The sequence below is a fragment of the Salmo trutta genome, chromosome 25 (genome assembly GCF_901001165.1).
Source record: "Salmo trutta chromosome 25, fSalTru1.1, whole genome shotgun sequence".
In the NCBI taxonomy this organism is placed as follows: Eukaryota; Metazoa; Chordata; class Actinopteri; order Salmoniformes; family Salmonidae; genus Salmo; species Salmo trutta.
In genome coordinates, this window is record NC_042981.1 from 2,200,167 (window position 1) to 2,214,394 (window position 14,228).

The 14,228-nt window shown below is 47.7% G+C and overlaps 1 protein-coding gene across 1 annotated transcript in view; it reads left to right on the top strand.

Moving 5' to 3' along the window:
• The window catches only part of zmp:0000000662 (RING finger protein 145), a 28,143-nt gene extending 14,412 nt beyond the window's left edge, over positions 1-13,731 (top strand). The window contains exons 7-12 of the mRNA XM_029712624.1: positions 1,858-1,998; positions 2,673-2,855; positions 7,730-7,877; positions 8,001-8,100; positions 8,797-9,053; positions 12,098-13,731. Coding sequence (XP_029568484.1) covers positions 1,858-1,998; positions 2,673-2,855; positions 7,730-7,877; positions 8,001-8,100; positions 8,797-9,053; positions 12,098-13,006 — 1,738 coding nt within the window. The 3' untranslated portion in view covers positions 13,007-13,731. The remainder of the gene's footprint in view (positions 1-1,857; positions 1,999-2,672; positions 2,856-7,729; positions 7,878-8,000; positions 8,101-8,796; positions 9,054-12,097) is intronic.
• The last annotated feature ends 497 nt before the right edge of the window (positions 13,732-14,228 follow it).

Sequence of the window (14,228 nt, forward strand, 5' to 3'; positions counted from 1 at the left end):
CATGAGACAAATGTTAACTTTAAAACAGTTACAGAGTTGAATGGCTACGATAGTTACTCAACAATGATAACCTGAATGACAGAGTGAAAAGAATGAATCCTGTACAGAACAATAATATTCCAAAACATGCATCCTGTTTGCAACAAGGCACTAAAGTAATACTGCAAAACATATGGCTTTATGAATACAAAGCGTGTACTCTATGTTTGGGACAAATCCAACACAACATCACTGAGCACCACTCTTCATATTTTCAAGCATGGTGGTGGCTGCATCATGTTATGGGTATGCTTGTCATTGACAAGGACTAGGGAGTTTTTTTGCTTATAATATTTTATTTCACTTTTGTTTTTTACAATAAACACAAACATACATAGACAAAAACAATAGACAATGTAACATTTACATGCATACATTTCAACGAACAATAACATAACAGATTTATTATTGAAGTATTGAAATAAAATCTGGCTACAGACAGAAACAACGTAACACAATCTGAAATGATATGGGGCAGAGTCTTACAAGTTATTAGAAACAACATTAGGTGTGGATATTGTGGGAACATGTGGGTCTGAGCAAGTGTGATGTCATTAATGTTTGTTGACTAGGGAGTTTAAGGATAAACATAAACATAATAGAGGAAAATCTGGTTCAGTCTGCTTTCCACCAGACATTGGGAGATGAAATTCACCTTTCAGCAGGACAATAACCTAAAACACAAGGCCACATCTACACTGGAGTTGCTTACCAAGACGACATTGAATGTTCCTGAGGGGCCGAGTTACAGTTTTGACTTAGAGATGCACTATACAGAAATTGCTCCAACATAGTTCGTCCTAATTTCAGTTTATGTGACAAAAAAAGCAAATATGTTGTAGAGAATCATTGTACCATCTAAACCGCTGTGAAATATATTTTACATAACCAAAAAAATATTTTGTTTTCAGCTGTTTGAAGCTGGTGTACAAAACCAAAAGTAAAAGACATGAAAACAAAATTTAAGATCGGGAAGCATAGAAATAACGTACATAGAACAGATCTACCGCTTCTTAGACTGGCGTTCAATGATAAAGACTGATCTATAACACATAGAACAGATCTACCGCTTCTTAGAGTCGCTTTCAATGAGAATGACAGATCTATGGCCTTCCCTGTAGCTCAGTTGGTAGAGCATGGTGTTTGCAACACCAGGGTTGTGGGTTCGATTCCCACGGGGGGCCAGCACAGGAAAAAAAAAAAAAAACATGTATGAAATTGTATGAAATGTATGCATTCACTACTGTAAGTCGCTCTGGATAAGAGCGTCTGCTAAATGACTAAAATGTATGTAAATGTAAATCTATAACTCACATTTCTATGTGCATTTGGTCGGGTCGCCCAGAAAAAGTTAAATATTGCAGGTTTAAATCGGCTTGGAAATGGCTGTCTAGCAATGATCAACAACCAACTTGACAGAGTTTAAAGAATTGTAAAATGAATCATGTGCAAATATTGTACAATCCAGGTGTGCAAAGCTCTTAGCGATTTACCCAGAAAGAGTTTTGAATTTTTCTTCCACGTTGACATTACAGAGTATTTTGTGTAGATTGTTGACACGAAATGACAATGAGATCCATTTTAATCCCACTATGTATTGAATCCATTTTAATCCCACTATGTATTGAATCCATTTTAATCCCACAATGTATTGAATCCATTTTAATCCCACAATGTATTGAATCCATTTTAATCCCACAGTGTATTGAATCCATTTTAATCCCTGTCTGTCTGTCTGTCTGTCTGTCTGTCTGTCTGTCTGTCTGTCTGTCTGTCTGTCTGTCTGTCTGTCTGTCTGTCTGTCTGTTCTCTCCTCAGTGTCTCTGAGTGCTGTGTCACGCCCTACTCCCTGCTGGGCCTGACGTCTGTGGTGTCTTACCTGGGCCTGGGGCTTCTCAACCTCACCAAGTTCTACCTGGGGGGCTACACTGCCGTACAGAATGACAACGTCATGCACAGGTGGGTTGGGAGCTGGGGGTTGTGGGTTGGGAGCTGGGGGTTGGGTTACACAAGGCAGGTGTCTGGGACTGCATCCCAAATGGTACCCTATTTCCTATATAGTACACTACTGTTGACCAGGGTCCTATTCCCTATATAGTGGACCAGGGCCCTATTCCCTATATAGTGGACCACAGCCCTATTCCCTATATAGTGCACTACTGTGGACCAGGGCCCTATTCCCTATATAGTGCACTACTGTGGACCAGAGCCCTATTCTCTTTTGCAGTGCACTATATAGGGAATAGGGCCCTGGTCAACAGTAGTGCCCTATATAGGGAATAGGGCTCTGGTCAACAGTAGTGTTCTATATAGGGAATAGGGCCCTGGTCAACAGTAGTGCACTATATAGGGAATAGGGCTCTGGTCAACAGCAGTGCCCTATATAGGGAATAGGGTGCCATTTGGTATAGAGTGAATACAGAATCAGCAATACTTCTTTACTCTGTTTCATTATGTGGTTCAATTTCTCTCAGGAGCATCATTACAATTATTAGTGTGTGTGTGTGTGTGTGTGTGTGTGTGTGTGTGTGTGTGTGTGTGTGTGTGTGTGTGTGCGCGCCTCTGTCTGTCTCTCTGTGTGTGCGTGCGTGTGCGTGCGTGTGTGCGTGCGTGTGTGCGCTTCCCCCCACCAGAGGTGTGACTGAGGGTGTAACGTTGCTGCTGCTGGCTCTTCAGACGGGTCTTTTAGACATGCAGGCTCTGCAACGCACCTTCCTCCTCAGTATCATCCTCTTCATCGTCGTCACCTCCACTCTGCAGTCCATGATAGAGATCACAGACCCCATCATCCTGGCCCTGGGGGCGTCTAGAAACAGGTACAGTCTAACCCCATCATCCTGGCCCTGGGGGAGTCTAGAAACAGGTACAGTCTAACCCCATCATCCTGGCCCTGGGGGAGTCTAGAAACAGGTACAGTCTAACCCCATCATCCTGGCCCTGGGGGAGTCTAGAAACAGGTACAGTCTAACCCCATCATCCTGGCCCTGGGGGAGTCTAGAAACAGGTACAGTCTAACCCCATCATCCTGGCCCTGGGGGCGTCTAGAAACAGGTACAGTCTAACCCCATCATCCTGGCCCTGGGGGAGTCTAGAAACAGGTACAGTCTAACCCCATCATCCTGGCCCTGGGGGAGTCTAGAAACAGGTACAGTCTAACCCCATCATCCTGGCCCTGGGGGAGTCTAGAAACAGGTACAGTCTAACCCCATCATCCTGGCCCTGGGGGCGTCTAGAAACAGGTACAGTCTAACCCCATCATCCTGGCCCTGGGGGCGTCTAGAAACAGGTACAGTCTAACCCCATCATCCTGGCCCTGGGGGCGTCTAGAAACAGGTACAGTCTAACCCCATCATCCTGGCCCTGGGAGAGTCTAGAAACAGGTACAGTCTAACCCCATCATCCTGGCCCTGGGGGAGTCTAGAAACAGGTACAGTCTAACCCCATCATCCTGGCCCTGGGGGCGTCTAGAAACAGGTACAGTCTAACCCCATCATCCTGGCCCTGGGGGCGTCTAGAAACAGGTACAGTCTAACCCCATCATCCTGGCCCTGGGGGAGTCTAGAAACAGGTACAGTCTAACCCCATCATCCTGGCCCTGGGGGGCGTCTAGAAACCGGTACAGTCTAACCCCATCATCCTGGCCCTGGGGGAGTCTAGAAACAGGTACAGTCTAACCCCATCATCCTGGCCCTGGGGGAGTCTAGAAACAGGTACAGTCTAACCCCATCATCCTGGCCCTGGGGGTGTCTAGAAACAGGTACAGTCTAACCCCATCATCCTGGCCCTGGGGGCGTCTAGAAACAGGTACAGTCTAACCCCATCATCCTGGCCCTGGGGGAGTCTAGAAACAGGTACAGTCTAACCCCATCATCCTGGCCCTGGGGGGAGTCTACAAACAGGTACAGTCTAACCCCATCATCCTGGCCCTGGGGGAGTCTAGAAACAGGTACAGTCTAACCCCATCATCCTGGCCCTGGGGGAGTCTAGAAACAGGTACAGTCTAACCCCATCATCCTGGCCCTGGGGGAGTCTAGAAACAGGTACAGTCTAACCCCATCATCCTGGCCCTGGGGGCGTCTAGAAACAGGTACATTCACATGTTCTGGAACAAAACCGTTGTCATTTCAAAATCGTATGTACACAGATTCTACCCCCCAAGCCGTAAGACTGCTGAACAATTAATCAAATGTCCACCGGACAATTTACATGGTCACTTCACCCCTACCTACATGTACAAATTACCTCGACTAACCTGTACCCTCCACATTGACTCTGTAGCCTTGTTATTGTTATGTTAATGTGTTACTTTTAATTATTTTTTACTTTAGTTTATTTGGTACACTGACTCCCTACCCTCTGTATATAGCCTCCACATTGACTCTGTACCGGTACCCCCTGTATATAGCCTCCACATTGACTCTGTACCGGTACCCCCTGTATATAGCCTCCACATTGACTCTGTACTGGTACCCCCTGTATATAGCCTCCACATTGACTCTGTATCGGTACCCCCTGTATATAGCCTCCACATTGACTCTGTACTGGTACCCCCTGTATATAGCCTCCACATTGACTCTGTACCGGTACCCCTTGTATATAGCCTCCACATTGACTCTGTACTGGTACCCCCTGTATATAGCCTCCACATTGACTCTGTATCGGTACCCCCTGTATATAGCCTCCACATTGACTCTGTACAGGTACCCCCTGTATATAGCCTCCACATTGACTCTGTACCGGTACCCCCTGTATATAGCCTCCACATTGACTCTGTACCGGTACCCCCTGTATATAGCCTCCACATTGACTCTGTACCGGTACCCCCTGTATATAGCCTCCACATTGACTCTGTACCGGTACCCCCTGTATATAGCCTCCACATTGACTCTGTACTGGTACCCCCTGTATATAGCCTCCACATTGACTCTGTACCGGTACCCCCTGTATATAGCCTCCACATTGACTCTGTACCGGTACCCCCTGTATATAGTCTCCACATTGACTCTGTACCGGTACCCCCTGTATATAGCCTCCACATTGACTCTGTACCGGTACCCCCTGTATATAGCCTCCACATTGACTCTGTACCGGTACCCCCTGTATATAGCCTCCACATTGACTCTCTACCGGTACCCCCTGTATATAGCCTCCACATTGACTCTGTACTGGTACCCCCTGTATATAGCCTCCACATTGACTCTGTACCGGTACACCCTGTATATAGCCACCACATTGACTCTCTACCGGTACCCCCTGTATATAGCCTCCACATTGACTCTGTACCGGTACCCCCTGTATATAGCCTCCACATTGACTCTGTACCGGTACCCCCTGTATATAGACTCCACATTGACTCTCTACCGGTACCCCCTGTATATAGCCTCCACATTGACTCTGTACCGATACCCCCTGTATATAGACTCCACATTGACTCTCTACCGGTACCCCCTGTATATAGCCTCCACATTGACTCTGTACCGGTACCCCCTGTATATAGACTCCACATTGACTCTCTACCGGTACCCCCTGTATATAGCCTCCACATTGACTCTGTACCGGTACCCCCTGTATATAGCCTCCACATTGACTCTGTACCGGTACCCCCTGTATATAGCCTCCACATTGACTCTGTACCGGTACCCCCTGTATATAGCCTCCACATTGACTCTGTACTGGTACCCCCTGTATATAGCCTCCACATTGACTCTGTATCGGTACCCCCTGTATATAGCCTCCACATTGACTCTGTACTGGTACCCCCTGTATATAGCCTCCACATTGACTCTGTACCGGTACCCCCTGTATATAGCCTCCACATTGACTCTGTACTGGTACCCCCTGTATATAGCCTCCACATTGACTCTGTATCGGTACCCCCTGTATATAGCCTCCACATTGACTCTGTACAGGTACCCCCTGTATATAGCCTCCACATTGACTCTGTACCGGTACCCCCTGTATATAGCCTCCACATTGACTCTGTACCGGTACCCCCTGTATATAGCCTCCACATTGACTCTGTACCGGTACCCCCTGTATATAGCCTCCACATTGACTCTGTACTGGTACCCCCTGTATATAGCCTCCACATTGACTCTGTACCGGTACCCCCTGTATATAGCCTCCAAATTGACTCTGTACCGGTACCCCCTGTATATAGTCTCCACATTGACTCTGTACCGGTACCCCCTGTATATAGCCTCCACATTGACTCTGTACCAGTACCCCCTGTATATAGCCTCCACATTGACTCTGTACTGGTACCCCCTGTATATAGCCTCCACATTGACTCTGTACCGGTACACCCTGTATATAGCCACCACATTGACTCTCTACCGGTACCCCCTGTATATAGCCTCCACATTGACTCTGTACCGGTACCCCCTGTATATAGCCTCCACATTGACTCTGTACCGGTACCCCCTGTATATAGACTGTCTCTCTCTCTCGCTGCCTCTCTCTCTCTCTCGCTGCCACTCTCTCTCGCTGCCTCTCTCTCTCGCTGCCTCTCTCTCTCTCTCGCTGCCTCTCTCTCTCTCTCGCTGCCACTCTCTCTCGCTGCCTCTCTCTCTCGCTGCCTCTCTCTCTCGCTGCCTCTCTCTCTCGCTGCCTCTCTCTCTCGCTGCCTCTCTCTCTCGCTGCCTCTCTCTCTCTCGCTGTCTCTCTCTCTCTCTCGCTGTCTCTCTCTCTCTCTCGCTGCCTCTCTCTCTCTCTCGCTGCCTCTCTCTCTCGCTGCCTCTCTCTCTCGCTGCCTCTCTCTCTCGCTGCCTCTCTCTCTCGCTGCCTCTCTCTCTCGCTGCCTCTCTCTCTCGCTGCCTCTCTCTCTCGCTGCCTCTCTCTCTCGCTGCCTCTCTCTCTCGCTGTCTCTCTCTCTCTCTCGCTGTCTCTCTCTCGCTGCCTCTCTCTCGCTGCCTCTCTCTCTCTCTCGCTGCCTCTCTCTCTCTCGCTGCCTCTCTCTCTCTCTCTCGCTGCCTCTCTCTCTCTCGCTGCCGCTCACTCTCTCCCTTTCTCTTGCTTCCTCTCTCTCTCTCTACCTCTCTCTCTCTACCTCTCTCTCTACCTCCCTCTCTCTCTACCTCTCTCTCTCTCTCTCTACCTCTCTCTCTCTCTACCTCTCTCTCTACCTCTCTCTCTCTACCTCTCTCTCTACCTCTCTCTCTCTCTCTCTCTCTCTCTCTCTCTCTCTCTACCTCTCTCTACATGTCTCTCTCTACCTCTCTCTACCTCTCTCTCTCTCTACCTCTCTCTCTACCTCTCTCTCTACCTCCCTCTCTCTCTACCTCTCTCTCTCTCTCTCTACCTCTCTCTCTCTCTACCTCTCTCTCTACCTCTCTCTCTCTCTACCTCTCTCTCTCTCTACCTCTCTCTCTCTACCTCTACCTCTCTCTACCTCTCTCTCTCTCTCTACCTCTCTCTCTCTACCTCTACCTCTCTCTACCTCTCTCTCTCTACCTCTCTCTACATGTCTCTCTCTACCTCTCTCTCTCTCTACCTCTCGCTCTCTACCTCTCTCTACATGTCTCTCTCTACCTCTCTCTCTCTCTGCCTCTCTCTACCTCTCTACCTCTACCTCTCTCTACATGTCTCTCTCTACCTCTACCTCTCTCTACATCTCTCTCTCTCTCTCTACCTCTACCTCTCTCTACATCTCTCTCTCTCTCTACCTCTCTCTCTCTCTCTCTCTCTATAGGAGTCTATGGAAACACTTCCGAGGTCTCAGTATGTGTCTTGTCCTGCTGGTGTTCCCAGGATACATGGCATATAAAATCTCCCAGTTCTTCCACATGGACTTCTGGCTCCTCATCCTGGTCTCCAGCTGCATGCTCACCTCTCTGCAGGTAAGACTCAGTCACATAACTGTAGGAGTAATCTCTTAGTAGGCTGTTTCTCTGAAGCAAACCACGTTTTTCACAGTCTGGAAATGAATGCTAGACTTTTGTTGTTGTTGTCTGGTCTCCTAGGTGACAGGTACCTTGCTGATCTACTTCCTCTTCATGGTTGAGCTGTTCTGTAGCGACCCTATAGACAGCCTGGATGAGATCATCTATTGGGTCAATGCAGGTAACACAAGATACCTGTCCTGTACTCACCTGTCCTGTGGTACCTGTCCTGTAGTACCTGTCCTATAGTACCTGTCCTGTAGTCACCTGTCCTGTAGTACCTGTCCTGTACCCACCTGTCCTGTACCCACCTGTCCTGTACTCACCTGTCCTGTAGCTACCTGTCCTGTAGCTACCTGTCCTGTAACCACCTGTCCTGTAGTACCTGTCCTGTATCCACCTGTCCTATAGTACCTGTCCTGTAGTACCTGTCCTGTAGTACCTGTCCTGTAGTACCTGACCTGTAGTACCTGTCCTGTAATTACCTGTCCTGTAGTACCTGTCCTGTAGTACCTGTCCTGTACCCACCTGTCCTGTAGTTGCCGGTCCTGTAGTTACCTGTCCTGTAGTACCTGTCCTGTACCAGCTGTCCTGTAATCACCTGTCCTGTACTCATCTGTCCTAACACTTGTCTTTGTTATACTAGCTCTGACTTTGCTAATAGCTGCTTTATTGAGGAAAGTTTGTCTTACTATGACTGAGATGTGGTTGTTGGTAGCTAGCTACAGTATGTTAAGATGAAGGCCTTCTGGGTAAGAGAGTCTGCTAAATGACTAAAATGTAAATGTGAACCCCAGTCAGCCGCGTGCTGGAGTTCGTTGTGGCCCTCTGGGTAAGAGAGTCTGCTAAATGACTAAAATGTAAATGTGAATCCCAGTGAGCCGCGTGCTGGAGTTCGTTGTGGCCCTCTGCGTGGTGGCCTACGGGACCTGGGAATCTCTGTTTGGGGAGTGGAGCTGGATGGGAGCCTCAGTCATCATTATACACTGCTACTTCAACGTGTGGCTCAGAGCTCAGACCGGCTGGAGGAGCTTCCTGCTTAGACAGGAAGCAGCCAAGAAGATCAACTCCCTCCCCCGGGCCACGGCCAATCAGCTGCAGCAACACAACGACGTTTGTGCCATCTGCTTCCAGGTCAGTCAGGGTCATGGCCATCTGCTTCCAGGTCAGTCATAAAACACTGTAATGATGTATCCTACATGTCAACCCTATTCTGGGTCAAATAGGATATATAGGGTTCTATTTAAAACATCTCTATGCATGTTTGGTCATGGCCATCTGCTTCCAGGTCAGTCAGGGTCATGGGATGGTGTCTAAACTGGTCAATGATTTTAACCTGTTCTGTGAATATGTTTAGGTTACCGTAATAACCCCAATAGATTCACCATCAACTCAATAATGTTATCAATCATGCATCATTTCTCCCCATAAAAAAATAAGAGAATTTATAAATCAGGTTTATACCAAATAGTTTAACTTGTTACTTTTTTTTCTCTCGTTAAAGCAGGTCCGCTCATTAGATTGACGAGGGGTGGTATTTTCTGAGATTAAAGTGACCAACACGCTCTTCCTCCAACAACAACACATAAAACCTCACATAATTCTGCTCAAAAACAATGACAATTTTTTTTCTCAAGCTGTGGAATATGGGCTTTTTAGGTGAGCACTGATGCCACCCTATGATAAGCAGTGCTGCTCGAGCAAAAATATTTATCTTGTCCATTCCCAACACGTCTCTCCAGGGTGCTGTTGGAGAGAGGCATCGCTGCGGCGATTCACCAAGGTAGAAACAGTAGGTGGTATTTTCTGTAGCCTTCAGGCTGGAAACAAAATGGATGACAATGTAATGAGATGGACACTTTTTACATCGTCCAGGTTTCTCCCATCGAATAGCCTAACCTAAATGGTGCTTATTCAAATAAAAAAATATCCCCAATAAATCCTAAAAATAGGACAAGGTCAAAGTAAAATGAACAATATGGAATGGACGATCGGGCCACTCACAACTGCTGTCCAGGAATTTCATCCCGTGGGCTAAACTGTCATAATCAGTGGTTTCAAGTTTGTATCCCTACATGTTTGACAAGCTGATCATTGCGAAAAAGAAGAATTTTCTGCATTTCCTGCTGTGTAAACACATTGATTCTTATTGCAAATAGGCTCAGGATAACTCCTGTTAAAGTTAGGTCGCTGATATTCAGAGTTTAAATCTCCAAATTGATTAGTCACAGGAAACGGGACTAATACAGTCAATGATGGGCCCTACCACATGGATGGGTCCTACCACATGGATGGATCCTACCACATGGATGGGCCTACCACATGGATGGATCCTACCACATGGATGGGCCCTACCACATGGATGGGCCCTACCACATGGATGGGTCCTACCACATGGATGGATCCTACCACATGGATGGGGCCCACCACATGGATGGGGCCTACCACATGGATGGGGCCTACCACATGGATGGGCCTACCACATGGATGGATCCTACCACATGGATGGGTCCTACCACATGGATGGGTCCTACCACATGGATGGGGCCTACCACATGGATGGGGCCTACCACATGGATGGGGTACTACCACATGGATGGGGCCTACCACATGGATGAGGCACTACCACATGGATGGGGCCTACCACATGGATGGGGCCTACCACATGGATGAGGCACTACCACATGGATGGGGCCTACCACATGGATGGGGCCTACCACATGGATGGGGCCTACCACATGGATGGGCCCTACCACATGGATGGGCCCTACCACATGGATGGGCCCTACCACATGGATGGGTCTACCACATGGATGGGCCTACCACATGGATGGATCCTACCACATGGATGGGTCCTACCACATGGATGGGTCCTACCACATGGATGGGCCCTACCACATGGATGGGCCTACCACATGGATGGATCCTACCACATGGATGGGTCCTACCACATGGATGGGCCCTACCACATGGATGAGGCACTACCACATGGATGAGGCACTACCACATGGATGGGGTCTACCACATGGATGGGCCCTACCACATGGATGGGCCTACCACATGGATGGGCCCTACCACATGGATGGGGCCTACCACATGGATGGGCCCTACCACATGGATGAGGCACTACCACATGGATGGGCCCTACCACATGGATGAGGCACTACCACATGGATGAGGCCCACCACATGGATGGGGCCTACCACATGGATTTGGCCTACCACATGGATGGGCCTACCACATGGATGGGGCCTACCACATGGATGGGGCCTACCACATGGATGGGCCTACCACATGGATGGGGCCTACCACATGGATGGGCCTACCACATGGATGGGCCCTACCACATGGATGGGGCCTACCACATGGATGGGTCCTACCACATGGATGGGCCTACCACATGGATGGGGCCTACCACATGGATGGGCCTACCACATGGATGGGCCCTACCACATGGATGGGGCCTACCACATGGATGGGGCCTACCACATGGATGGGTCCTACCACATGGATGGGTCCTACCACATGGATGGGGCCTACCACATGGATGGATCCTACCACATGGATGGTTCCTACCACATGGATGGATCCTACCACATGGATGGGTCCTACCACATGGATGGGCCCTACCACATGGATGGGTCCTACCACATGGATGGGTCCTACCACATGGATGGGCCTACCACATGGATGGGCCCTACCACATGGATGGGCCCTACCACATGGATGGGTCCTACCACATGGATGGATCCTACCACATGGATGGGCATTCATAAAGTTCCATTGCTGGCTGACATGGTAAGGCTACACCCCAGTAAGCGCGGGACCAGCCTTAATTTGGCCCAAACATAGACTTATATAAATTACGTCGTTTCAACTGTCATTCAGAACCAAAAATGAACCTGATTTCATCGTCCGGAAAATATGTCTGTTCAACTTTCATTCAGAACATAAAATAACGTAACTTCAACGTCTGGGGAAAATTTGTATTTTTGACGTCTTTTTTGTTGTTGTTGTTGCTGTCTTATCTGGGGCAGCAGAACAGCCAGGACCAGCCAGGACCAGCCCTGGTTCAGGGAGTTGGTTAAAGATGTTTTTGGGAGAGCATGGACAGGGTTTTGAGTTTGGTTAGTTCCTGTTAGTTCATTTGAGTAATAAACACGTCTCTTCCTCTGCAGGAAATGAGCTCAGCTGTGCTGACGTACTGCGGACATTTCTTCCATGGAAACTGCCTGCGTAAGTGGCTCTACGTCCAGGAGACTTGCCCCATGTGCCACCAGGCCATCCGCCCCACTCCGCCAGAAGACTTCCAGGCTGCTCCTACTCCCTCTAGAGGGACCGGGCCAGGCCGTGAAGAGGAGAGGAGAGGCTCCAGAGATCAGACTCCAGGCAGGGACGACACACACCAGCCACCAGATAACCTACCATCCCCAGGCTCCTCAGATCAGCAGGAGGAGACAGAGAGCCTGGGAGAGGGAACCAGTGGTTTTGATAGAAAGGACAGAATAGGACGCCCACGTAGGAAACCTGTCCAGGGTCACCGCTTCAGTTCCACCGGGGACTTTGTAGGCTTTGTCAGCCCAGGCTCTTCTGAGGGTAGTCCTAGTCCAGGGAAGCAGAACCTGGAGCCTTGGGATGGAACTCATCCTACCAACAGGTCCTACGGTGGAGAGATTGACTGCACGATCAAAGAACTATTGGTTCAATCTACTCCCAAAGAGCAGAATGGCAGAGTATTCACTAGAGTGAATGAGGCTACCCAGAACTGTAGGACTGAGAACAACCTTGTAGTTGAAAACCAATTTGGATCTATGTCAGAGAAAACAACCAAGAAGACCTCGAGGGCTAAGAGTTTAAACAGGATAGGAGATCTCAGTCAACAGAACTATGAACACACGGGACGACCACGGTCACACACTCTAGGTGATGGACATACACAGAAGGATGAAAGCCAATCAGAACTGGACACGCCCTGGGATGTTAAATCTACCCGGCGACAGAGATCTAGGCTAGGTAGTAGTTCTACTAATAGCAGAACGGAGGAGGAGGGGGGACTCCATCACAACAGTACCTTGGCGGAGTGGTGAAGGGAAGCCCCAACAAGTCCACTAAAACCCCCTCCCCCAATGCCTTCTCTCTGTGAAACAATGTTGGAAAACTAATGTCCTACCCTTCAGCTTGCAGTCCGACAATACATGTGTTTATTTAGTTATTTAATTGATGGTGTGTGTACTGGATTGGATTTAGGGGCAAACATGTAAAAACCCAAGATAAGAAATGAAATCTATGAAATACACAATTTATAGATTAGGGCTGGGTGGTATACTGGATTTTACTGTATGGGTCAATGATGAATAAGATTTTCAAAAGTGGAAAAAAAATAAAACAGGGTAAAATGTTAATTTTGAAACACTTTGTATGTACCCTATGCATATTCAGGGTTTGTGGCCCAAAAATGGTGAATATTTTGACAGTTAAATTTACCTCCTAAAAAAAGAAGAAGAAAAAGTAATTCGGGGAGACTATAAATATATATATTTTTTAAATATTCTGACTATTATTTAAAGCAAAGAAGAGTAAAAACATGAATATATTCATGGTCTCAAGTATTCAACATCAAAGAAGTAAAACCATTACAGTATAATAAATCTTCACTGGACGATCCCTCATTTTCAACGACTGTCAACTACATCTTCAGTAAGACAAATGAAAACCATATCAAATGTTTCTCTTGTAGACTGAGCTTCTCTGCATTTCTGATACAAAATAATGTTGTTTTTTTAACATTAAAAACACTGGTTGAGCCAAATGACTTATTTTACGGTGTCATTACTCTCACTCACTCTCTCACTCACTCACTCATTCACTCATTCACTCATTCACTCACTAACTCATTCACTCACTCTCTCACTCACTCACTCATTCACTCATTCATTCACTCACTCACTCTCTCACTCTCTCACTCTCTCACTCTCTCACTCTCTCACTCACTCACTCATTCACTCATTCACTCACTCACAGTGATTTTTATTAATCAATTACCAAAACTGTGACTCAAATGATTGCCATGCAGAAACATTTTATCATGAACATGGCAATGAACTTCTAAAAACAGGATATAAATGATGCATTATGAGGAAAAAAATACTTTTTGGTCGGTGTGGTGTGTAACCTTTATTTAAATAAGCAAGTCAGTTTCAGAACAACATTTTATTTACAATGACGGCCAAACCAGGACGACGCTGGGCCAATTTTTTGCCGCCCTATGGGACTCCCAATCACGGCTGGATGTGACACAGCCTGGATTCG